Source organism: Syngnathus leptorhynchus, chromosome 19 (assembly GCF_054491065.1).
Source record: "Syngnathus leptorhynchus isolate UIUO chromosome 19, UIUO_Slep, whole genome shotgun sequence".
NCBI classification, from domain to species: Eukaryota; Metazoa; Chordata; class Actinopteri; order Syngnathiformes; family Syngnathidae; genus Syngnathus; species Syngnathus leptorhynchus.
This window is the reverse complement of record NC_141213.1, coordinates 5,592,664-5,616,175: the sequence shown is the minus strand read 5'-3', so window position 1 is coordinate 5,616,175 and position 23,512 is coordinate 5,592,664. Positions and strand designations below refer to the sequence as shown.

Below are 23,512 nucleotides of genomic sequence, written 5' to 3'. Positions count from 1 at the left end.
TCTCTTCTCCTGAAGGAGAGCAGTGGTTTTCTTCTCCATGATATACTGAAGAGAAGCTTAAGCGAGGATAAAACTGTAACTGACACAGTGCCAACGAGCACAGCAGCACCAGATGCCTTCACATTCGACGCCATCATACCCGATTCCAAAGCTGCTTCAAATTCTGTAGACCCGAGCAGCCCTCTTTCGCCCCGCTCTCTGGCCCCCGGTGCCGGACCTGTATCTGGCCCTGCCGACCCGCTGGAGGAAGAGATACGGTCCAGGATCAGTCAGCTGGTCAGGAGCCGCACGACCAGCAGAGAGAGCAGCTCGTCAGAGGAGGAGTGGCAAAATGAAAGTGGCAGAGCCAAGCCAAAAGACACGGAAACGGAGAAGCAAAGGTCAAGTGTCAGGCTAAGAGAAAAAGCAAGTGAACAAAGCAGTCAAGTGAACGGTGAAGCCATGACAGCAAGTGAGAGGTTGATAAAAAGTCCACCGCTGAGCGCAGAAGGACGAGTGAAGGAGACCAGGCTAGAGAAGCCAGCGGGGAGTTCCGAGGAGGCCGGAGATGACAAGGAGCAGAAGCGAGGAGAGAGAAGAAAAAACAAAAGACAGCATAGGCGAGATTTGGAGAAGGAGATGACAGAATGGAAGAATGCCTGCAGTGCTGCCAGCAGCCCTGCTGTTACGCCATCTTACCAGGAGGTGACGCTGTCTGACAACCAGGTAACGAGTTGAGAGGATTGATGTGGGAATATAAGGGATTTGGTTTTCGATGTCAATGCAGTTGTTATTCTGATCAAAATCCTTATTCATATTTTTGTACATGCCCAACACACATCTGTTATGTTCGACTTTTTAGCCTGCCTGACAATCATGAACTTTTTTTTTTAAAAGAAGAAAGACAGTTGGACAATAATATGATATGAATCATAATATTATCAGTGTGGTAATTTTATTTGATAGCCTCTGGCGTACAGCAGTGAGTAGCATTTAATAACATTTTAAGAGCACACTGAGTACTTTTCAGCCAGTGATCATTCACGCACAAATGTAATCATTAAGAAATAATAAAAACAAAATCACTTCTTGTAAAGGACATGTTTGACTGTACTTGCGCTTTCAAGAAAACATTCAACCTGATTGTGTGACTAATGTGATAACTTTTTAAAGTAATTACCGGTAAGTTACTTTTTCAAGGGTACTGACAACCCTGCCTGTCTTTACAAAGCTAATAAATATTGGAAGATGTTGACTCACGTTTTAAAAATAACACAAAGACCCGCGTTGGTGTTGCGTGAGCAGTGTCAGACTCGTGACAAAGTCACACCAATGAGACCATTCTGCCACAATATGTGGAACATATGATTCTCTCCTTGGTGGGTGCAACCTCTCATGACTGGTCAGACTTTAACAGGGTTACAAATCAGACAACAGAGAATAGACAGAATAGAATAGACAAATTTAAAGAATATTTTGATGACTTCATTGCATTTTATGTATATTTGACAAGGAGTAACACTAAAATGCATGACTATCTAGTAGTTAGTCAGATATAATGTATGAATCTGGAAATTATGGGATTTTTAATCGAAAAAAAATATGCCTTTCCTAAACTTCGAAAGCCTGTCATACTTTACTAATAGAGTGAGTCTGCATCCGCCTTTTGTCACATTATCAGTGTGTGCTGAGAGCGATCAATACATCCACTGATTAAAGCTTCAGCCAGTGATTCATTTCATATTGAGAAAAGATCTGTCTCTCTTTTCCCCTTTCATGGTCAGTGTTAGTCTATGGATTTCTGACCGTATTTAGTACTCAGACAGATAGATACCCATTAAGCAGGGCATAATAAACTTTATGAAATATAATATGGTGGATATTCAAACCTTATTCTGTAAAGGAAGAAGTCACAATCAGTTAGGTTAGTTGGTATTACAGGGATGTTTGGGACTCCCCCAAAATAAATATGCTAGAACCCTCCAGGTGGTTCTGATATCATAATATCATGAAATCAGGTGATCCTTTTGCTAGTAAAATGATAATTCTGTGTGTGTTTCTCAAATGAAGCAGAAGTATTCAGCGGCATCCCTATGCAGCATCACCACAGAGGTGTTGAAGGTTTTGAACGCCACCGAGGAACTGATCAGCGAGGCGGGAAGGGACAGCTGCTCGCCGTCGGAACCTCAGAGCGAGACCAGCATCTCCAGCAGCTCTGAGACCCGCAAACTGGATCAGAGGCTTACCAAGATGGAGGAGAATGTAACTCTCAATGCGTTGTCTCACTTCAACGGCTAAGTTATTTTTTTCCCAGTTCTAACAGGTTCTCACTTTGAAGGTTTACCTGGCTGCTGGTGCTGTTTATGGCCTAGAGGGGGCGCTGGGTGACTTGGAGCAATGTGCCCGCAATATCAGTAGTGGGACCACAGATACAGAACTGGCTTTCCTGGAAGACCAAGTGGCTACTGCTGCTGCTCAAGTCCAACAATCTGAAATGCAGGTACTGGAAGAGATTGAAATCATAAAATAATGCAATTGTAGAATTGACCACTTGAAAGAAGAACAGTGGGTTTAAACTGGAAGTATTTATTTCTACTTTTAGATATCCAACATTGAGGCCAGGATATCGGCTCTTAAAACTGCAGGGTTAAATGTTACCGTTTGCAATCATTTCTCCAAGTTCAAGCCAGCAACAAAGGTATTCAACTTTTTGAGCCATAGCTTATGAAGTTACGTTATACGTCAAGTGTACTCATGATATTGTTTGACTGACAATGCAGCCACAGACCTTGGACTCATCACGCCATCAGAGGAGGAAGCTGCCAGCCCCTCCACTAAAAGGTACCAAATAAAGGTTTGCGCTTAATATAAATCATTTAAAATGTTCCTGCAGGGTTTTTTTCAACCATTTTTGTAAGCTCCATGCACCTGGAAAAAAAATGGTAGCATGAGGAACCAATAATTCCTTTCAGGATGCAGTTTTGTAAAAATATTGGAATAACTAACGATCATCATAAAGTTTTTCTTTATTCTTTTTTTCTTTTCCTTTATCTTGGATTTTTTTTTTCTTACTTAAAGTGTTTGGTTTTTTTTTGCATTTGTGTGTGTGTAACTTGGGTCAGTGTGACAGAGAGACGCACTTTATTCACTTTTTCTTAATGTCACACATTTCCCTTATTGTGCAAAGACAAAAGCTTGCTTGCTGAATGGAAGTAAAAATGAATACATCTGCTGGCCAGTGGACTCATTAGCTGAAAAGCTCCATTAGATGTAAAACATCCAAATGGAAACTTGCGCAACAAGAGACCAAGGTTTTTTTTTAGCAACCAACAAGTTGATGTCTCCTTTTAACACCAGTGAATGGCTTTTTTTTTTCGGCCGTTATTTATTTTTTTTCCCCTCCATAACCTGCATTGAACCATATGCGGCTCCGATTCAGATTTGTTTTTTTAGTTAGTTGCATGAAACGAGCAGCCACCAAGACATCTTAGTCACACTGATTTTAGTTTATTAGAGCAAGTCTTTTTACTCTTCGGGAAATAATTGAACCCTTTCATGTACCGCTGAATTAAAAATGGAACAGTCCTATCATCTTGCCATAAGCTAGAAAGTGCTCCGCAAAAAAAAAAAAAAAAATCTCAAAGGATTTTCCTTTTTCTTCCCTTCTCTCCATTCACTTGGATAGAGGAATTCTTTTTTTTTTTTTTTGAAGATCTAGTGAATAATTTTTTTCATTTCCTTGATATTTATGTGTACGTATGTTACTTCCTTCTTCAGATAGAGCAGAGCCAGAGCAGTCGATGGAAGTCTTTCGGCCATAGTGTTGATAAGGAGCAGCAGCACAAGTCCCCTCAGGGCCACACACCAAAGTCCTGTGGACGAGAGCCCCCCCCCCCCCCCCCCTTAACCCCTCCTCCCCCACTCATGCAGTGCCTTGACCCAGAGTCCACCTCCAGCTCCACACCAAACCTCCACCTGCCCTGTTGAGCTCCACAAAACACTCAACCATTATCACACCATGCATGACTGGAGAGTCTCTGCCTTAAAACATCTCAAAAACAATCTGTGGACAAATATCCAACTTTAATTTCCACCGGATGTACAGTGCAGTCACGGACTCGTAATTATGAGATGTTTTGCAATCAGCTCCAACGTCGCGAGGGTTCCAACCTTCACGATTTCATGAATGATTGTCTATTTGCACATGATGTTCCATTAAGAGGGGATTATTGTCATTTCAAGATCAGTCTGGACTCCTGGGAAGTAGGAAATATCCAACACATTTTTATAGTGTTCCATCGCTATTCGGAGGCAATGAAGACTGAGCCCCGCCACGGAAAAATCTGTATCAAAAGTGAGTTGTAAAATGGCAGCAAAGCCCTACTTTTATGTAGTGGCAAGTCTGACTGAAGCTCCTCCCTCACTTCAACACTGTTCAAATGCACCAAAAAAATACTTTTATCTTAAGCCGGGCATTGGCCTGAGCACAGCGAATAGGTGAACTTTTAAGGAATTCAAAAGAAAAAAAAAAAGATAATTATTGGTAATTCATAAATATGAGGGTGACATTGTAATTTGCGTTCATGAAGGGTAGTATAATTGTGTGCACATTTCAGTTTGAAACTAATTTGCTCTTACCTTGCTTCAGACGTTGGAAATGTTTTACTTTTCAATGTTAACAGGGTGAGTGGTCTTTTTCTGCCATCAAAAAAAAAAAGACAAATAGGTTGGTTAATGTCCATTTTTAAAATCATACACCAAAGCAAGCATGAGGTTCAAGTCTATTAATGTAATATCTCTAACACCACATTTTTTTCATCTAACTTTCTACTAGAATGCAAATAAGCGGGAAAATAAAGTTTTGACCGAAATTAATCCAGCAGTAGCCGTAATAGAGAGAATTCAAATGAGAAGTGATTACGAAAGGCAAACTCTATCATGTGAATGAAAGCAAAATTAAAGCAACCGTCTGACATTGAGTTTTAAAGTGAAAATGAACGAGCCATTCATTTCTTGCAGTATTCTCTTCATCTGCTCTCATTTTCTCTCTTACTTTCCAACATAGCGGCCTTTTGTTTGAGCAACGGATCTTTCCCTGTCCAAACCTTTGTCTCACATAGAAGATATGAAATAGCTGGTTTTGTCCGTGTCATGAAACCACCGTTTTTTTTTGTTCAAAGCAATTTATTTTTGTACTGACGGAACATTTTTTAATGCACATTATGGCAAAAGCTTTATTTTATCCTCAGCGGTTCCTGTGAGACATGACTAAGTGCTTTCCGTATGTCTGCATTTAAAATTCTAATGGCAACATTACAAAGGAGATAAGACTATGATGATTCTTATTAAAAGTGAGAATACTGTTTTTTTTTTTATTTTTAATTTCTCCTCTCATCCATTAGAAGTTCACGTGAGCTTGATTTTCTGACTGGCAAAAACAAAACAAAAGGTGCAATTTATCCGCCTCTGTGCACATGCTCCACACCTTTTTATAAGTAATACTTCCTTGCAACATTTGTTTTTGGGGCATGGGGGGGGTCTTGTTATCATGTGTGGATAACTTGATACAGTATATAAAAGCATGTTTGTGATGTACAAATGTCATGAGAAGCACAGCTACAAGGGTCCAAATGTCGGTGTCCTGTATTTTTGTAAAAATGTCATCTGAGAATGTGTTAATATACAATATGTATGGATAAAATGGATATGATATAGAATATGTGTATATTGCCCAATCATAGTTGAACCACCATTCAATGTAATATGGCGCTCATGACTTCACACAAGAATTACTGGAAATATGTCCCATGTTAATAAGTTCAATTGGGAAAGCATCACTCGGTCCCTGTTGAAATGACGAGGTCAAAGTTTACCGTGCGCAGTGCCACATTCACTTTATCTGCTGTTGTTTGTTGCAGTCCATTTGACATGTTGGGGAAAATAGTACCATGCAAAAAAAAGTATAATAAATATAACAATCGTGTGCCACGGTGCACCTGGAGAAAAATGTATTATGAATGGAATAAAATTTGCAAGTTGAAACACTCTGCATGTGTGGTGTGTTGCATCCACAAGTCGAGCCTGAAGACTATTAAGTTCATATTTATTAATCAATATAAACTGCATTACCATATGTACACAACACATATTTGCAGGTTGATTTTATTAACAATCACCAAGGAGGAACACAGAATGGACAGGTTGTATTCAGAGTTTGTCGGGTGATGCGAGGGAGAGATATGCGTTGTCATGGTAACCAGTCCCCATCCTCTCCATTCGGCACCTTGTCCAGGTTCTCCTTGTTCCGCAGATTGTTGAAAAGCATCTCCAGCATCCTGACAACAGGCTGCATCCCCACATCACCCATTGCATCAACTCGGCTATGTCGCTTCCCGAAGCGCCCGATGGGTCTCACGCCGCGGCCCACGTACCAAAAGGGGTCTATATCTGGACCTGGACGACAAACACGTGCAGCACTTCTTTCACTGAGATGATACGTTTAAGGGAATTTGTCTCATGTAGTCATTTTTATATACGTGTCTCAAATGCATTGAGAAATTCAAAAGCAAATAAAAGTTCATTTTTAAGGAATTATTTATATGTAATCATAAATTCTTTTAATATGCCACTAACTTGTCGGAAACAAATACTGAAAATGTAACTTTGACTTACTTCTGTTGTCCACGTTGTGCACAATATGGAAGTCGTGCTCCACTGTGGTGCTGTGTGCGCTGCAGAGGTTGCAGGAGGAGAACAGAAGCAGCAGGATCACGAGGAAAAGAGCCAAAGGTCCAGGCAGCCCGCTCCTCGCTTGGACATCCGTCACTCTCCCAGGCATCATGCTGAGGAGTCGGTCGAAGGCACGGAAAGGGGGCTGGTCAGTTATACATACGCACTTCACACGCTCAAACAGGTGGAAAAAAAAAAGTCGACTGACTAAATCATGCACTTTTCGCCGCTTGATAGCACACAATTTCAAATGTTTGACCAAACTTGATGGCAGCATTACATATAAGACAGTTTGAAGATCTTATCTGAGATTTTCACTTCTAAATCTGAATTAATAGAGATTTCCTATCATGACAAATCTTGAACAGGTCCCGACTAAAATGACCTAATTTGAAGTTTAATTAAAATGACCTTACTATTGGATATTTTTTTTTACTTTTGCATCCAGTGTCTTTTTTTTATAATTGAGTTATCCTGAAAACATCCTACTGGGATGGTTAAAAATAATCGTAAGAATGAATAAAATTCAATCGGGTTTTTTTTTTTCCACCCGTGCTCTAAAAAGTATGTATAAAATAAAAAAAAAACAATGAATAAATGAATTACAAAATCTGATACAAAAAAAACGCAATGAAGTGAAATTCTCTCGACTAACAGAAGTAACACCTTAACAGTAAGAAACGATTTTAGAATTTTGAATTTAAAAGAGCCACTTACCCTGAACTTTGGTAGGGGGCTGAGGTCATCTGGCGAGGTCTGTCGTTGTCAGAGCCAAGCAGGTGTGCAGCATCTTATATATCTGTGCTTCTCATGTGCCTGTAGGGTGATGAATAAACACACACACGCACACAGCACGCACACACAGGACGCATCTCCCCCATCCCCCCCGATGCCCTTCTTTACCTTCCCACTCCTCAAAGCCCTTTTGCAAACGGACATGTCCTTTTTGAGTCGTTGTGCCGTCTGTCACGCAGCAGAGGCGTCCATCAGCAAGTTGATGACGTGAAGACAACTTTAAATTAGTCAACATGGGGAAACCCGGCACTTGAAGTACATCTCTGTCAGACTGTGATCCACAACTGTCGTGGGCGTCTATTTCATGGACCTTCCATCAATCTTTTTGATGACCAGGGGCAAGGCAGGACACAATCATTGTGTTCTGATCGCAGTCTTTAATGAACAGAAAGTACTCCATTCAAAATATATAGAGACGTCACGACATGGTCAACATTAAAAACCTGTTTTTTGGACCGAGCACCTTTCGTGAAGGCCTAAAATATCTAATCCCGGTACCGTGCACGTTGAAAATAATCAATATTGCTATCACATCAATCTGGAATTTTTTCCATTAACATTTAAATTATTAGCATTGATTTTTAGCATAAGAAGAGCAAAACCTGGCTCAGTGTAAAGAATCTCTTCCCTTGTGGCATCAAGCTTCATGTCTGGTGTACCTCTTGAAAAACAAAGTGTGATCAGCATTTGATTGGATGACTTCATCTCACCTCTATGGATGGCACCAAAGATGAGACCTGGGAAAATCACAGCATGAGACCACACAAAGGACAACTGCTTTCATGTGATTTTTTTTTTTTTTTTTTTTTACACCATGTCCTGTTTCTTTTTTCTTTATTTTATTTTCTCCAATATAAGACTCATTCTTTCCGGATTTGTGAATTGGAAGGTCACAACTATCTTGGTACCTGAGCATCCACCCCTTGTGCTGCTTCCAGTCATTGAGAAATGTACTATCGATTGTGAAAGAGCAGTTTAGGCGAGTGATTCACAACTTGGCTAGGCCAAGCTTGTGTTCTCTAACTCATTCCCTCTACCTGCTACAGTATATTTTGTTAATTGGCTCATAAATTGTAGTCGAAACATGGTGTGGGCTCGGGTTACCACGTTTGGATCGCCCTCTTACCTGGGATGGAAAAAAAAAAAAAAGCTTAAGTGGTCGATGAAGACTTTATCTTGACTTTATATAAAGCTTTTTAACAAATGAAAGTATTTGTGTCCATTCAATGTTCTTAATACCGTAGATGTCAAAATCCATCATTAGTGATCCAGTAACCTATGGATAAGGAGGCACACTACTTGTATGATATCAAATGAATGATTGGTTGTTAATTGAAGCAAGATCTGTGTGATGAGTGTGACATAGATGCTCTCAAATTTGATCCTATATTAACTTGGCTACAAATGGGGAAACATGCCTTGACGTTTATATCACACTTTGCTGCCCTCCTGTGGTGGGTTTGAAGTAAACAAGGAATAGTCATAGTTTTACTGTTGAACCTCGTCAGCATCTACTGGATTTTGAATGAGACATGTACAGTAAATATGTTCAATATGGCAGAAGTAAGGGACACGTCTTTATTCCAAGACACATTGCCAACAAAGTATCAAAGCTACAAAGACAATGTGATGCAAGGACACACATTGCAGGGCTGCTGGATGAAATGCCTGGTCCTGAGGTCCACCACAAGAATTTGTTTTCCCCCCAGGCGTAGATTAGGTGGTGAGAATTGAGAGATATCATTTAAATTGTAGTTACACAGCACTCCGCTAGACGGCAGTGTAACACCCTTTGCCTTGTCAAGCAGGTAAACAAGCCGAAGAAGACGAATCCGAAATAGAACGTGTCGGTCAAGTCAGAACAGGCTCTTCTGGAGAAATTCTTTATTACTTTGTCATCTCTTCAACAAAGAAACAAAAGCCGCCATTTTACAAAAGGATCTGCAATAAATAGAAAGGAGGACATCATTTCTAGATCAAGAAACTGACAATTGACAGCCCACGCACTTGCTTCCTGTGTTGTCGGTGAGGTGGCTACGTCTGGAGCTAAAGAGGTTGATGATAGTCCAAACAACAGCGCGGACGCTTTTCTATTTGTGACTATTTTCCAAATGCGTCCATTGGCACTATGTCACTGAGTTCGGGCGGTTGGACCGCCAGTGTTGCGACGCAACAGCGAGCGCTTCCTTCGCCGCCGTTTGAGAATGGAGCGTCGCAAGCTGAAGCCAACTGTCAAATCGTCCTCATGTCTGTTCGAGTATCGTTGAGCCATTATGGTATTCGACCCCTGCGTATTCCGAGAGCAGGCGAGGAGACTATTCTCCTTCAGCTCAGTATGGACCCGGAGAAGTCCGGGGAATTCTGTCTTTCGCTCAAAGATTGCAGCGGTATCGGTCGTTGCGTGGTGAGTTTCGCTGCCAGCCAAAAGCGTGAAATATGCGCCAGTTTGCTGTGACATTCCGCTTTAATAGGTCAAGAAGAAGAAGAAAAAATACTCGAAATTGCACACTGTAGATTATGGTCATTGAGAATCAAATTCGTAGCGTGTGGTAGTCGATAGCCTCTTAAAAGGTCAATAAAGTTGCATACTTTGTGGCCATTGGGCTGCAGGTTTGCCGTGAAGACATTTAAAGTCCGTTCTAACCAAGCCAGTAAAGCATTTCTGGGACTTTATGGACTTAAATGGAAATGTGACCTGTAGTGTTATACAAAATGAAGTTTAAATTGCTCTGACTGTAAGAGGCATTCAAAAGAGCAATTCCCAAAAGCCAGCGATATGTATGTTTGGGTGTGGCAGCTTCCCTTAAACAGAAAGTGAAACTTCCTGAAAGTGGTCAAAGAGCAATATGACACCATGATACTGTTAATCCTATTGGTATTATCTTTTTTTTTTTTTCCAGACTATCACCAAGTTTGATTTAAGATATGTAAACTATGAAGTGAAAGCCCCAAAATGCCACGAGCTGAGTCTGACAACGCCTCCGCATGATCGTATCAACTTCAATTTTCGGGATGAGCAGGAGGCTCAGCAGTGGGCAACTGTGATGATGACATCATTGAGAGAAGCGCACAGAGGTCAGCGACCCATCGAATATTTTGTTTCGGGTTTTTTTTTTTTTGGTGGGCAAATAAACCTGTCTCTGCAATGACATTTTTCATCTCTTCCTCAGCAGCAGCAGCCACTGTAGATAACACAGAGTTTCTCCACCACCAGGATCCCTCATCTTTGCAGCAATTAGGTGCGTACGGAACATTTTCAAATCAGTATGGCAACAGCCTTATCATATATTTGTCCGATGTTTCGCCCTTCTTGTGCCTGTCCGTGTATAAACATCTATAGAAGACACATGCATCCAGCTAACCAGAGCCATAGAGACCGGTGACATAAAGGCGGCCTCAGTCTACGCTGCCAAGCTTTCCTGCCAAAAGGTTGCACTGAAGATCCAACCCTCTATACGACAATGTGAAGACACTGAAATCAAGTAGGTTGTTTGCTCCCGGAAATGCTTGCATAGGTGAACTGCAAACTCGTAAATCGCATGCCATAAAATGGTGCACACTCCTCAAAAGTATTTATAAATAGCTCGATGTAAATCATTTATAAAACGCTGGCCTGAGGAGACTGTACGATGTCTGCCATCTGGTGACCGTATCATCATACTACACAAACAACTTTAAGGCGGAAGCTTTATGTTTTATTGATGGAGATTGTTCCGCCTCGCCGGAGCCGGAGGTCTGCTCTCTCCCGAGCTCCATTGGAGTTATCTTTAGCTCTCTGTCTGCACTTGCACAGTGTCACACCTTAGCTTCCTGCAAAGGTGTAACCTATCAATGACTTGCCTATTCTTTCTTTCTGCTTTGTGTGCCTTTCACACCGCTGCTTGCACTTTCACATTTGATTGTCACTCTTGTCATGCTCAGAATAATAAAACAATGAAATATGGCCGTATGAACCACAGCGGTAGTGTTTCTCAAATGTTGCCTCGTTTTCTCCAAAACAGTTTGACTGTTGTAATCGAGGATTCTGCTTCATCCTGTTGCGTCACTATGAAAGTTTCTCCTGTAATTACTACTGCAGCTTTGAAACAACAGGTTTGTGTCTCATCATGTGTTCTTCTCCTTAATGTGATTTCAAGCTCACCCTCCCTGTGCTCTTTTTTTTTTTTTTTACGCCAATCATCCCAGATGTTCCTCGAGTATGGCTTTCACCCGTGGCTGCAGCGCTGGGTGATTGGCCAATGCCTGTGCACTAACGAACGCTCCTTAGCCTCATACGGCATTCGTCAGGATGGCGACACGGCTTTTTTGTATCTCTTGTCGGCGTGCCACACTAAGCTGACCCGCCAACTCCTCCAGCAGGACCAGGAAAACGCACTCCTCCACAATTCCCTTCCATGTGCAGATTTGCTCCCTCACGCTTCTCATAACAACGTGAGAGTTTGTAAAACTTTGCCACCTAAATTAAATGGCAGCGACGCTGGTGAGTGAGTGACATTTGTGATTTTTTGATGATCGTACAATGCAAAACAATTGTGACATTTTCCATAATGGTCTATATAGGTTCACAGAAAAAACAGAGTCACCAAAAAGTCAATGCCGCCAATGTGGAGTTGCCTCAACTAAATGAAGGATTAGGTGGAGCCACATCTTTACCTCAGGTAACACACGACAGTAAAAATATTGTATTTAAAAAAAAAAAAAAAAAAAAGCTTTTTACTGTATATGAAGCAAGTGATAACACTCAGACATTGATCAGAGGAGGCCTCTATTTGAGCAGATACTGTAAATTGATAGTTACAAATTATTGTAATGGAAGGTCCCAATTTCTCCTTCAGGGTTGGCCGTGCCCTTCGTGTACTTACATCAACAGACCGACACGGCCCGGCTGCGAGATCTGCGGCACCAGTCGCCCGGAGACCTACAATGTTCCGGTCGAGTACCAACCAGACTCTCTGGAACTCAGATGGCTGCAGGAGGAGAAGGATGCAATTACACAGTACCAGCGGGTAGGAGAACAGACCTTATCTGGGATCATACCACCAACATGTAAAAAGTTGGAGAAGGCAACTGGCCCGCCACACTATGAGTGGCCCCTTGATTCATTTAAAAAAGTCCTTCTTGTCCCAGGCAAGGGAAGAGGAACGCCAGCAGAATTTTGCCAAACTGGTAATGATGGACGGTCAAGACTTGGTACCCAATCCTGAGGCTCTGGACTGCCGGATCTGCTATACAGGACTTCAGCCAGGAGAGGGCGCGGTTCTCAGGGAATGTCTTCATTGCTTCTGCAAGTAAGAGTTGGGACAAGTGAAATGTGTGATGAGGGGAGGGACTCTGAAGACACTTAGTGGCCACATTATTTAGAACTTTTTGGTGTACAATATGAATAGTTTGGTGGTGAACATTTTTAATGATGCGGAATGTTTTGTTTGTGTTTGCCTAGAGAATGCTTGCGCTCTGTCATTATGCTAAGCGAGGAGCCAGACGTGTCCTGTCCCTACAGAGATGACATGTATGCCTGCACATGCTCCTTGCAAGAGCGGGAGATCAAAGCTGTGAGGAAAAACCAAAACACTTTGAAGGTTCTGCTCCACTGTTATCCTCTTAGCATTTTTTTTTCCCATCCGCTTGGAAGTTGGTTACTCCAGAAGAATACCAACGTTGGCTGCAGAGAAGTCTTTCCGTGGCGGAGTCCCGATGCGAAGGAAGCTACCACTGTGCCACCGCAGACTGCCCGGGCTGGTGTGTGTACGAAGACACAGTCAACGTGTATGAGTGCCCCGTGTGCATGAAGCAAAACTGCCTCATTTGCAAGGTAGAAAGGATGACCCAGGATGCAGAAAATGACAGTCGCTTGCCAAAACCTTAAGCCTACGTGTTAAAGATGCATACATTTCTTCATCAGGCTATTCACGAGGGAATGAACTGTAAGCAATACCAAGACGATCTCGCCGCCCGCGCCATCAACGACTCCGCTGCACGGAGGACAACACATCTACTTCAAGTGAGCTCAATGTATAGCAACCTCATTCTAACGGATAGAATCCTTTTCATATCTGGCTTCTCACTAACAGACACTAGTGCAATCCGGGGAGGCCATGCACTGTCCCCAGTGTGGCATCATTGTGCAAAAGAGGGACGGCTGCGATTGGCTGCGCTGCACTGTCTGTCACACTGAAATCTGCTGGGTCACCAGAGGGCGACGCTGGGGACCAAAGGTGAAACAGAAGCACAAATGTCAGAAATAGCCAAACACATAGTTAATCTCACTAAGCTCAGATATCTTCCTTTTTACTTTTTGAGTATTCGAATGGTCACTATATAATCTGTGACATTGTAGGTTGATATAGTAAGTGTGCAAAGCCGTTGAAGCTATTTCTTTATTTGTTGGATTGTTTTCAAGGGTCCTGGCGACACCACCGGAGGATGTCGCTGCAATGTCAACCGTCAAAAATGCCATCCAGAGTGTCAAAACTGTCACTGAGTCATGCAAGAGTGGGTCTGTGTGTAAATGATTGACATAGAAACCAAATATTGTCTGATGAAGTATTAGTCGAACAAGTTTACAGTTAAAAGCAAACTTTGGAAAGGTTGCACCATAAAATGTACCATCAAAAGTTTCAACTACAAACAAGAAGAAAATCCTGCAACATAATCATGTCTGAATGAGAACAAAATAATAACTCTCGGTGGGATGCGGTGCCTTTTGAAAATGATTTATTTCCTCAGCAAATGTAGCCTTCCAGGTATGTGTGACTTTAACGTACTGAAACCAAGCTGCAATATTTTACACCAATGTGGCCTTTTTACATGTGCACAAACTCACAATCAGGGTGTTCATTTTTGTGCCCGTGCAATGTATATGTATTTTATTCTTGAAACTTTATAGTCTTATATTTTTCTAGGCCTTTGTGCTTTGTTCCGTAGTCTTGATTCTCTGTCTGCTGAATGGAAACTGAATGTCTCTCCACGTTTGACATAATGTAGCTGCTGATGGAAAAAGAGATACGGTTAATGCAAAACTTCTGGGTGAGTAGCATATTGCTTATTGGTGTAATTATTAATAGGGAAGGTGTCTCCTGCAAACACATGTTGTATAAGCTAATAATCCACTCCAAATCTTGTTTATATGTTATAAGTTATCTGTGAGGGTTTTCAATCCACTGTTTACTCCTAAATGCATGGTTTGGACTTCATTATATAAACATTAGGTACTTTGAAAAAGTAAAAAAATCCCTCCTCCTTCAACACACGACTATCCTGCACTGACAAGCCATGCAAATTACTGTTCTGTCTTAATATGTAATCAAAATGTATTTGGTGTCTCATGTGCCTTAATGCTCATGAAATAAATACCCTTTAAATTATGACTTTTTGCGGGATATCAATTTAGTTATTATTTATCTATGCCTGCTGTAAAAGATGTTAAAAAAAACTATCTGCACGTAAAGTTCTTGGGCGCCAGGGTGAAAAGAAAGTATGCTGTATTTTTTTTTTTTTTTGTATCGAGGTTTCCGTGGTTACATGAACGCCACACTGCTTGCGTCTGGGGAGGCTCAACTCTGATTGGACAAAACATCCCGACGCCCACATTTTTTTATTGGACATAGTACAAAATTAATAGCCGTACAATTAATAATACAGTTTCGGTTGTGAATTTCGGTCATTTCTGATCGTCTTGAAGTTACCCACGTTTTTAAGTTTAAATGATATGTAGTTCAACCTGTAGTTTATCCTTCCTCCAATGATTCCACTTTATTTCCGTTCATTACATGTAATAAAGGCGTGTGGCAGTAGTGTTTTGATGCTGTTTGTGATGGTACGTTCACTGCACTTTGCTTTTTATCTTATTTCATTAAATGTTCACTGTGTCCCTAGGGGACCTTGCTAGCCTTTTTTTCTGTTGCAAAGAATGCAAGAGGGCGTTGCTGCAAATAAGCGCTTCAGTGTAGTTGAACACGACAAGGGAGGCTACTTGAAGCTAAGACACGCAAGGGTTGACAGACCTCCTTATCAACGATTACCTCAAGGCTGAAGGGTGAGTTAAATCCGTTTCCCTGAGGCACGCGATGCCACGGTAACATTTTGACAGACTTGCATTCATTTAGTGTGTGTTTTTCATGTCCTACTCATATTTGTACACGTCAGATCTGCAGACATCTGCGGCGTATAATGTTATGCAATGTGTGTCTAAAATTGCAACTCATTTTGCAATTGTCTCCAATTTTGCACGTCGTGATCAAATGTTAGCATTAACTTACACTAGCGGGGAAAAGTCACTGAATAGAACCATCAAAAGTATCGGTATAAATTATCTGCTAGTTTATCGAGTTCAATGCATGCAAATGGCAAAAATGTCAGTGTTAAAAGTGCAAAATGTGCAGAACACACACGCTCACACGTGTCTGTCCCAGGTGTCCACACTGCTCACCATGGCCCACACTGAAGGGAAGTTTGACTTTGCCATTGACCGAGGAGGAACTTTCACAGATGTGTTTGCTCGGTTACCAGATGGCCGGGAGAGGGTCCTCAAACTGCTCTCCCGTGACCCCCAGAACTACAAAGACGCCCCCACTGAGGGCATCCGCAGAGTCCTGGAGGAGGTAACCTTGATGTTGGAGCATGTGTTGATTGAAACAGCATGGTTCTTTTCCTACTCTTCTGTCTTATACTGTAAAAATAACATCACAAATGCCATGTAATGTTTGACTTTGAACTGAATTTGTATTATGTCTATGTTGTCACCGGCAGGAAACCGGATGCGCCTTTCCTCGCAACCGGCCCGTCGACACGTCTCGAATCGGCTGGATTCGAATGGGTACCACGGTGGCCACCAATGCGCTGCTGGAAAGAGAGGGGGAGAGAACGGCCCTGCTGGTTACGAAAGGCTTCAAAGATTTACTGCACATCGGAACACAGGCCAGGCCCAAGCTCTTTGACTTGGTTGGTAATCCAACAAAAACAACAAAAACAGGTTCTAGCTGGTACTTTGGAATCCGTGGGGAGAAACAATCTTTTGTCGTCTGTCAAAGTTTACCCTCTGAGCAGTGAACTATTAATGGTTACGTGTTTGCTTATCCATGAAGTCCTGTCTTGAAGGGTGAATAGAAGTCATTTGTGCTTGTGCGAACTGTTTTTTTCTATAGATTTCTGCTCATTGCCCAGTTTTTGATAACCCATGATATAATAGCTACTATATGTGCATGCACAGGAAGTGTCTGTTCCTGAAGTGCTGTACGAGGAGGTCATCGAGGTAGACGAGCGTGTCGTCCTGAAGCAAGACAGCTGCCAGCTACCCAGGAAGGACCTCAAGCGTGTTGTCAAAGGTGCACAAACAAAAAACTCTGCAAGTTCATCTTCATTGGTGTTTATACGCCTGGATATCTGACTCATATGAATATGTCAGGCAGCACCGGGGATAGTCTGGAAGTATGGCAGGAACTTGATCTGGAACGTGTGGAGAAGGACCTGAAAGGAGTTCTGTCCCGTGGAATCACCAGTCTGGCTGTGCTTCTGCTTCATTCGTACACGTCAGTAAATCTGAATGATAGCCCTGCATTGAATTATTAAGAAGATTCTGGCACTCTTTACTCCTTAGGTGGTCCGACCATGAAAAAGCCGTGGGTGCCCTTGCTCGGCAACTGGGCTTCACCCAGGTGTCTCTGTCTTCTGAAGTCATGCCCATGGTCAGGGCGGTTCCTCGAGGTTACACTGTGTGTGCCGATGCCTACCTCACACCCAAAATCCGGGAGTATCTTAAAGGCTTTACATCTGGGTTTAAGGGTGCTTTGAAGGTATGGTGATTTCATTCATATTCCACAAATGCCTTGTTTAGACTAGTGGGTCACACACAACAAATTCTTGTTAACCTTCTGTCATCAGGATGTGGATGTCCTGTTCATGCAGTCCGACGGTGGTCTAACTCCCATGCAGCAGTTTTGTGGCTCGCGCGCCATCTTGTCTGGACCAGCCGGCGGAGTCGTGGGTTACGCTGTCACATCGTACAGCCAGAAGGAGAAGAAACCTGTGATTGGATTTGATATGGGTGGTAAGTCTGTGCTAATGATTTGTACGCTATAAAGATTTGCCACAAAATAATCCCGCATTCTTCTGCAGGCACATCTACCGACGTGAGTCGTTACGCGGGCCAGTTTGAGCACGTTTTTGAAGCGACGACAGCCGGGGTCACCCTGCAAGCACCTCAGCTCGACATCAACACCGTTGCGGCAGGCGGAGGCTCGCGACTCTTCTTCAGGTCTGTTACAGCAACCGTTTGACCAGTAACGATTCAGTATAGTAGATTTCATGAGATCATGTTAGATGTGTGTGCAGTCAATGTTGGCTCATCTGTATTTGCTGAACGGTGTTTGCCTCTCTCCTTATCAGGTCGGGGATGTTTGTTGTCGGACCAGAGTCTGCCGGTGCACACCCAGGACCGACTTGCTATCGGAAAGGTAATGTACATAATCGTCGTTGATTTACTTGTGTGAATTAAGAGTGAATTACACGTGTCCAAACACTTAACAAGGTATCTATCCCCTTTTCGATTTACTTAGGTGGACCTCTAACTGTGACAGATGCTAACTTAGCTCTGGGCCGCCTCCTCCCTTCCTTCTTTCCCAAGATCTTTGGGCCCGGCGAGAACGAACCTCTTTCCCTGGAGGAGACTATGACGCACTTCCGTAGTCTGACCAAAGAAATCAACCACTTCCTGTCTTCTAACCAATCCAAAGTATTAATATTTATCTTAATAGCACAACATTGGATCGATCTTCAGAGATAAAAAGTTTTTTTTAAATTTGCGATGATTGCTTAGCAAAATTCTGCATAATAACTTTCCAAATTGTATTTAAGTGATTGCATTGGTTCTCATTCGAATGTTCAAACCATGAAGCACTTTTAATGTACAGTATATTTTTGCAGGCTACTGTAAATGGCACAAACCACTCCAACAAAAGCCAATGTGAAATGACTTTGGAAGACGTGGCCATGGGATTCATCCGCGTGGCAAATGAGGCCATGTGTCGACCAATAAGAGCTCTCACACAGGTATTCAAGTAACAGTGTACACTTTTGTGGCAAATATGTCAAACGTTAACTATCACGTATGCTCTCCAGGCAAAAGGCCACGACACATCTCAGCACGTCTTAGCGTGTTTCGGAGGTGCCGGTGGTCAACATGCCTGTGCGATTGCCCGAGCTCTTGGGATGAAGACCGTCTTTATACATAAGTAATAATCATATGTGATCTTTTGTTGTTTGCTTTTAACTCTCACTGGACACTTTATTAGGTACAACCCGTACATGAGCCAGTAACCCTTTATGAGTTTAAGTGTCTTTCTTGTGTCTTTAGATACAGTGGCGTGCTGTCAGCTTACGGTCTGGCTTTAGCGGACGTTGTGGAGGAGGTGCAAGAGCCGTGCTCCCTGCAGTACGAACGCGGCTCTTTCGGCGAACTCGACCGTCGAGTGGAACTGCTTTCCAAACGCTGCCACGATACACTGTGTGTGCGTGGATTCAACAGGTTGGCAATAAAGTTCATGGACATTGTTTTGCAACTTTGTATTAAACCGTTTTTTCATATCTCAGTGGCCAAATAACCACTGAGGTTTTTCTCCACCTGCGCTATGAGGGCACAGATTGCGCTCTCATGGTGACCGCAGCCGGCTACCCTGGAAATGAACAGACTTGTCAAGCTGGTGACTTCCGCGGTGCTTTTACTCAGAGGTATGTACGCTGAGTTGGACCATGTCTACTCACGTGACACTGAGCTGAGGCTTTCTTCTTGTCTAGGTATCTAAAAGAATTTGGATTCACCATCCCAGACAGGCCCATCATGGTAGATGACATCAGAGTGAGGGGCTGTGGCAAATCGGGCATCAAATTGATGTACAAGCCAAAGAAGGGACGTGGTCAGGCCAAACCTGTCACGGTATTTGGATCTTTATTGCAGGATACCCACCTCATAAAAGAATATCCTTCCTGCTTACACACACAAATTCATTTTTTACCCTTATATTGGGTTGTAATAGGAAGGAAGGCTTGTGGTCTGAAAACGTGCTTCAACGCAACGTGTCGTCTTTGCTATTTCTCTCTAGATGACCAAATGCTACTTTGAGGATGGTTATCATGATACTGCTGTGTATCTGTGGGAGGAACTTATTTGTGGTCACACTATCTTGGGACCGGCCGTCATCATTGACAAGAACAGGTGCAGGAAGTAACAAATGCTTTGCCATTCATTTAAGCGCGTCCTCACAATGTGACATTTATTTAAAAAAAAAAAAGAAAACAATGCTGAGTTTGAATGACATCATTTTTCTATGAATTTTGTATTTCCTCTTCAGCACCATCCTGGTGGAGCCTTGTTGTGAGGCCTGTTTGACCGAAAGAGGTGACGTGCTCATGACGGTCGGCTCCGACCCTCACTGTGCAGTGGGCACAGAACTCAACACGGTGCAGCTCTCCATCTTCTCCCATCGCTTCATGAGCATAGCAGGTTGGCTGTCAGCAATATTGGCAAAAAAAAACCTCCAGTCATATAAAAATCGTGACCTATTCTGCTCTATCTTTTGTGGTGCTGCAGAACAAATGGGCAGAGTACTGCAAAGAACTTCCATCTCCACCAACATCAAGGAGCGTCTGGACTTCTCTTGTGCTGTTTTTGGACCAACTGGTGGTTTGGTGTCCAACGCTCCCCACATTCCTGTCCATCTAGGTGCCATGCAGGAGACTGTCCAGTACCAGGTGGGTAAACTTTGCATGCTGATTTTCCCCAAAAGATTCAAATCTCTCTTCTCCTCTTGTTTTATTAGATCAAATCTCTGGGGGATCAAATAAAAGAAGGAGATGTGATTCTGAGTAACCACCCATGTGCCGGCGGTAGTCATCTTCCGGATCTCACAGTCATCACTCCAGTCAGTCTTTTTTTTTTTCCTTTATCATTTCTCCTTCCTTTTCAATCAAAACACCTCCTCCTTGAATTCCAGGTGTTTAGGAATGGTGTTAGTGGTCCAGTGTTCTTTGTGGCCAGCAGGGGGCACCATGCAGACATAGGAGGCATTACTCCTGGGTCTATGCCCCCACACTCGACCTCTCTGCAGCAGGAGGGCGCTGTCTTTATTTCCTTCAAACTGGTAACAGGTGGAGTCTTCCAGGAAGAAGGTAGGACAAAAACAATTAGCTGGGGTTGTATTTTTTTTAAGTATCCAATGCTGTGGATGGATTGGAATGTAATGTTATTTGTTAATCAACTTAAAGCATCATGCCATTTTGATGCATCATATGCCTGTCTGATCCCTGGAGGACAATATCTAGGTCACTTAAAATTCAACTTTGATGTATTTTGTATTTATTGAGGTAAAATGAATATGCTACTTATAAGTTAGTATGTGCAGCAGCTTCACATTTGAAATTACTTTCTGTGTTTCTGTTTTACTACTTGGCTGCTCTCGCTGTCCTGCTAATCAGCTGTGACGGAGGCCCTGATGGCTCCAGCCCAATACCCAGAATCGTCCGGTACTCGGAACCTCCACGACAACCTGTCGGACCTGCGCGCTCAGGTGGCAGCCAACCGAAGAGGCAGTCAGCTGGTGGGGGAGTTGATTGACTGCTATGGACTGGCAGTAGTTCAAGCCTACATGGGCTACATTCAGGTGACGATAGCAAGAATCAAACAGCAGAGAGTAGGCCTCCGCTGAAGGCACGGCCTGTGCGTGTTGCAGAGTAATGCAGAGTTGGCAGTGAGGGACATGCTGAGAGACTTTGCGCGTCGTCGTCGACAACAGACCGGCTCCCTGGAGGTGGAGTCTGAGGATTTCATGGATGACGGCACCCCAATCCGACTGCGGGTCCAGATTAATGAAGTAGAGGTGATTCTGATGAAGTCAACACAATGGATTGTCAGCGAGTTAAAAGCTCTTGTCTATTTTCACTTGAATTGACAGTTCAGCCTTGGTGAGGATCTACTGATTAATAGACTTTAACCACTACAGGGCACTGCTGTGTTTGACTTCACTGGGACAGGCACAGAGGTTTGGGGGAACTGCAATGCTCCGCGTGCAATTACCCTCTCCGCTCTCATCTACTGCCTGCGCTGCATGGTTGGACAGGACATCCCCCTCAACCAGGTCTGATGCATTCCTCTTTAGGGTTAATCTATTTTGTCTGGGTAGAGCCACATAGCCAGTAAATGAGCTCTGTTATGTTTTTCTCCTCATATACATATGCATATATTCAGGGCTGTCTTGCACCAATCAAAGTCATCATCCCTCCAGATTCCATCCTGCAGCCTTCAGAGGATGCCGCTGTGGTTGGTGGGAATGTGCTCACATCCCAGAGAGTCGTGGATGTCATTTTCAAGGCATTTGAGGTCTGCGCCGCTTCTCAGGTGAGGATGGATGATTAAGGTCAACTTTGATTTGGAAAATTGGCATCTGTGTGACAAGCTATTTATTTGTGATCAGGGTTGCATGAACAACGTTTCGTTCGGCAACGACAAAGTTGGTTACTATGAGACCGTCGCTGGTGGTGCCGGCGCAGGGCCAAACTGGAATGGGAGAAGTGGCGTTCACACACACATGACTAACACGCGCATCACTGACCCTGAGATTCTGGAAAAGAGGCAAGACAAGGGATCTGATTTGATAAAATAATCATTTCATTTTAGTCATTCAAATATTAGATATTATATGTATTTTTATAAGCAGGAATATTAAGAAATTGATGACTATAATAATATAATACTAATATGTATCATAATTTCTGATATCGTGATAAAAGATATCTTTGTTTCTATTTGACTTGTAGCATAGCATTGCATAATTTAGGGATGGCAGGAATAATGATATCTCGTTCGTGCCTGTCTTTTTTTAGGTATCCGGTAATTTTGGAGCAGTTTTCTTTGCGACCCGCTTCAGGAGGTGCAGGGAAGTACCGCGGAGGAGACGGTGTGATTCGTAAGCTCTTATTTAGGAACAAAGTGGTTCTTTCTGTACTGAGTGAGAGGAGATCCACGCGCCCCTATGGCCTTGAGGGTAAAGTTGCTTTCAAAATGTCTTTGTTTGTAAATTACATAAACACTTTTTGATAATGTTCTCTTTCTTTGCTGGTCAGGAGGTGAAGCTGGTGCGGCGGGGTTGAACCTGCTTCACAGAGCTGATGGCAGAGTGCTCAACCTGGGTGCCAAGACCAGCGTCAGCCTTCAACCTGGGGTAGGACATCCAAAGATGCACCTTAGGGTGACAGACTGGGTCAGCCTGATGCTTGTGTGTCTGTTTCCTTCTACAGGACATGTTCTGCCTATGCACCCCTGGGGGTGGGGGGTATGGGAAGGAGGAGGAAGCAGCAAGTAAAGCACAGACAAAACGCAGGCGCTTGAATGAGACTTTCCCAGAGAGGGGCAGCGTCTTTGAATACCGCATGGCACAAGAAGGAGTGTGACAGAGCGGAGGAAATACAAGTGGAAGAAGGCTGGAGTGATTTGAAGAAGTTACAAGTTCAGAAGATGAACAAAAATAAGACTTATTAAAGGCAAGATTTTTCTCAGAAAGGTTTTTATCATTTTCAACCAAATATTTTTTCATAATTACATTTGCACATCGCCAAAATACATTTGAACTATATATTGACTTTTGCAAGGGTTTAAAAATCCTATTTAAGGTCTGCAGTAAAGCTTCCAACATATACCTTTTATTTTTGGGATTTTTAACTGAGGCGAATCATTTTTGTATCATCAACAGTCATGCAGAGAAATAATCTTGCAGCTGTTCTTTTATCTCCACCTACATTCCAATGTGATGTATCTTTGAATAATTGAATATGGTGCTTACTCTTGGAAGCAAGCACAATAGGACCAAGTCGTACATTTAAATTAGCAAGTGATTGTTGAGGTGTAGCCCAGCATTGTCTTGTAGTTGGGCGGGGTGGGCGGGGGTGTCGTTTCCCTCCCCCTTTTTTGGGTGAGGAATGATGCAGGGGGAGGGGGGGCGCATGGTAAGGGAGTGCTGGCATG

The 23,512-nt window shown here is 42.9% G+C and overlaps 4 protein-coding genes across 12 annotated transcripts in view; 3 read left to right on the top strand and 1 right to left on the bottom strand.

Moving 5' to 3' along the window:
* LOC147041825 (rab effector MyRIP-like) overlaps positions 1-4,081 on the top strand; it is a 37,748-nt gene extending 33,667 nt beyond the window's left edge. For 3 of the 5 annotated variants that reach the window (XM_085939015.1, XM_085939011.1, XM_085939012.1), the window contains 6 exons: positions 16-705; positions 2,050-2,241; positions 2,318-2,479; positions 2,582-2,677; positions 2,760-2,820; positions 3,757-4,081. In XM_085939015.1, the coding sequence (XP_085795141.1) occupies positions 16-705; positions 2,050-2,241; positions 2,318-2,479; positions 2,582-2,677; positions 2,760-2,820; positions 3,757-3,800 (1,245 nt within the window). In that variant the 3' untranslated portion in view covers positions 3,801-4,081. Of the gene's footprint in view, positions 1-15; positions 706-2,049; positions 2,242-2,317; positions 2,480-2,581; positions 2,678-2,759; positions 2,834-3,756 lie in introns of all 5 variants that reach the window. The other 2 variants (XM_085939013.1, XM_085939014.1) reach the window with 2 other exon arrangements.
* Positions 4,082-6,226: 2,145 nt separating this feature from the next.
* Positions 6,227-7,540, bottom strand: prlh2 (prolactin releasing hormone 2). The gene is made up of 3 exons (XM_085939490.1): positions 7,426-7,540; positions 6,652-6,821; positions 6,227-6,432 (listed from the first exon to the last, which is right to left on the bottom strand). Exons 1-3 carry the CDS (start codon positions 7,452-7,454, stop codon positions 6,227-6,229), a joined length of 405 nt encoding a protein of 134 aa, XP_085795616.1. The 5' UTR covers positions 7,455-7,540.
* Positions 7,541-9,293: 1,753 nt separating this feature from the next.
* On the top strand, positions 9,294-14,870 carry shrprbck1r (sharpin and rbck1 related). Of its 2 annotated transcripts, none has more exons than XM_085939327.1 (14): positions 9,294-9,907; positions 10,404-10,578; positions 10,677-10,742; positions 10,844-10,985; positions 11,505-11,595; positions 11,689-11,983; positions 12,064-12,161; positions 12,339-12,509; positions 12,631-12,791; positions 12,944-13,055; positions 13,136-13,315; positions 13,406-13,504; positions 13,575-13,718; positions 13,904-14,870. In XM_085939327.1, the coding sequence occupies exons 1-14, from the start codon at positions 9,632-9,634 to the stop codon at positions 13,982-13,984; spliced, it is 2,091 nt and encodes a 696-aa protein (XP_085795453.1). In that variant the 5' UTR covers positions 9,294-9,631; the 3' UTR covers positions 13,985-14,870. The 2 variants fall into 2 exon arrangements, with proteins under 2 accessions (XP_085795453.1, XP_085795452.1); XM_085939326.1 differs by having other exon boundaries at positions 10,674-10,742.
* Positions 14,871-15,023: 153 nt separating this feature from the next.
* Positions 15,024-23,050, top strand: oplah (5-oxoprolinase, ATP-hydrolysing). Of its 4 annotated transcripts, none has more exons than XM_085939323.1 (29): positions 15,024-15,319; positions 15,412-15,538; positions 15,915-16,103; positions 16,252-16,443; positions 16,712-16,826; positions 16,907-17,030; positions 17,099-17,294; positions 17,383-17,548; positions 17,617-17,755; positions 17,887-17,954; positions 18,057-18,232; positions 18,424-18,549; positions 18,619-18,731; positions 18,854-19,024; positions 19,090-19,227; positions 19,294-19,432; positions 19,599-19,711; positions 19,848-19,999; positions 20,087-20,247; positions 20,316-20,417; positions 20,490-20,664; positions 20,971-21,155; positions 21,225-21,371; positions 21,495-21,629; positions 21,740-21,889; positions 21,966-22,123; positions 22,375-22,535; positions 22,615-22,712; positions 22,789-23,050. In XM_085939323.1, the coding sequence occupies exons 3-29, from the start codon at positions 15,933-15,935 to the stop codon at positions 22,939-22,941; spliced, it is 3,924 nt and encodes a 1,307-aa protein (XP_085795449.1). In that variant the 5' UTR covers positions 15,024-15,319; positions 15,412-15,538; positions 15,915-15,932; the 3' UTR covers positions 22,942-23,050. The 4 variants fall into 4 exon arrangements, with proteins under 4 accessions (XP_085795449.1, XP_085795448.1, XP_085795451.1 ...); XM_085939322.1 differs by having other exon boundaries at positions 15,379-15,538; XM_085939324.1 differs by lacking the exons at positions 15,024-15,319; positions 15,412-15,538 and adding an exon at positions 15,556-15,577.
* The last annotated feature ends 462 nt before the right edge of the window (positions 23,051-23,512 follow it).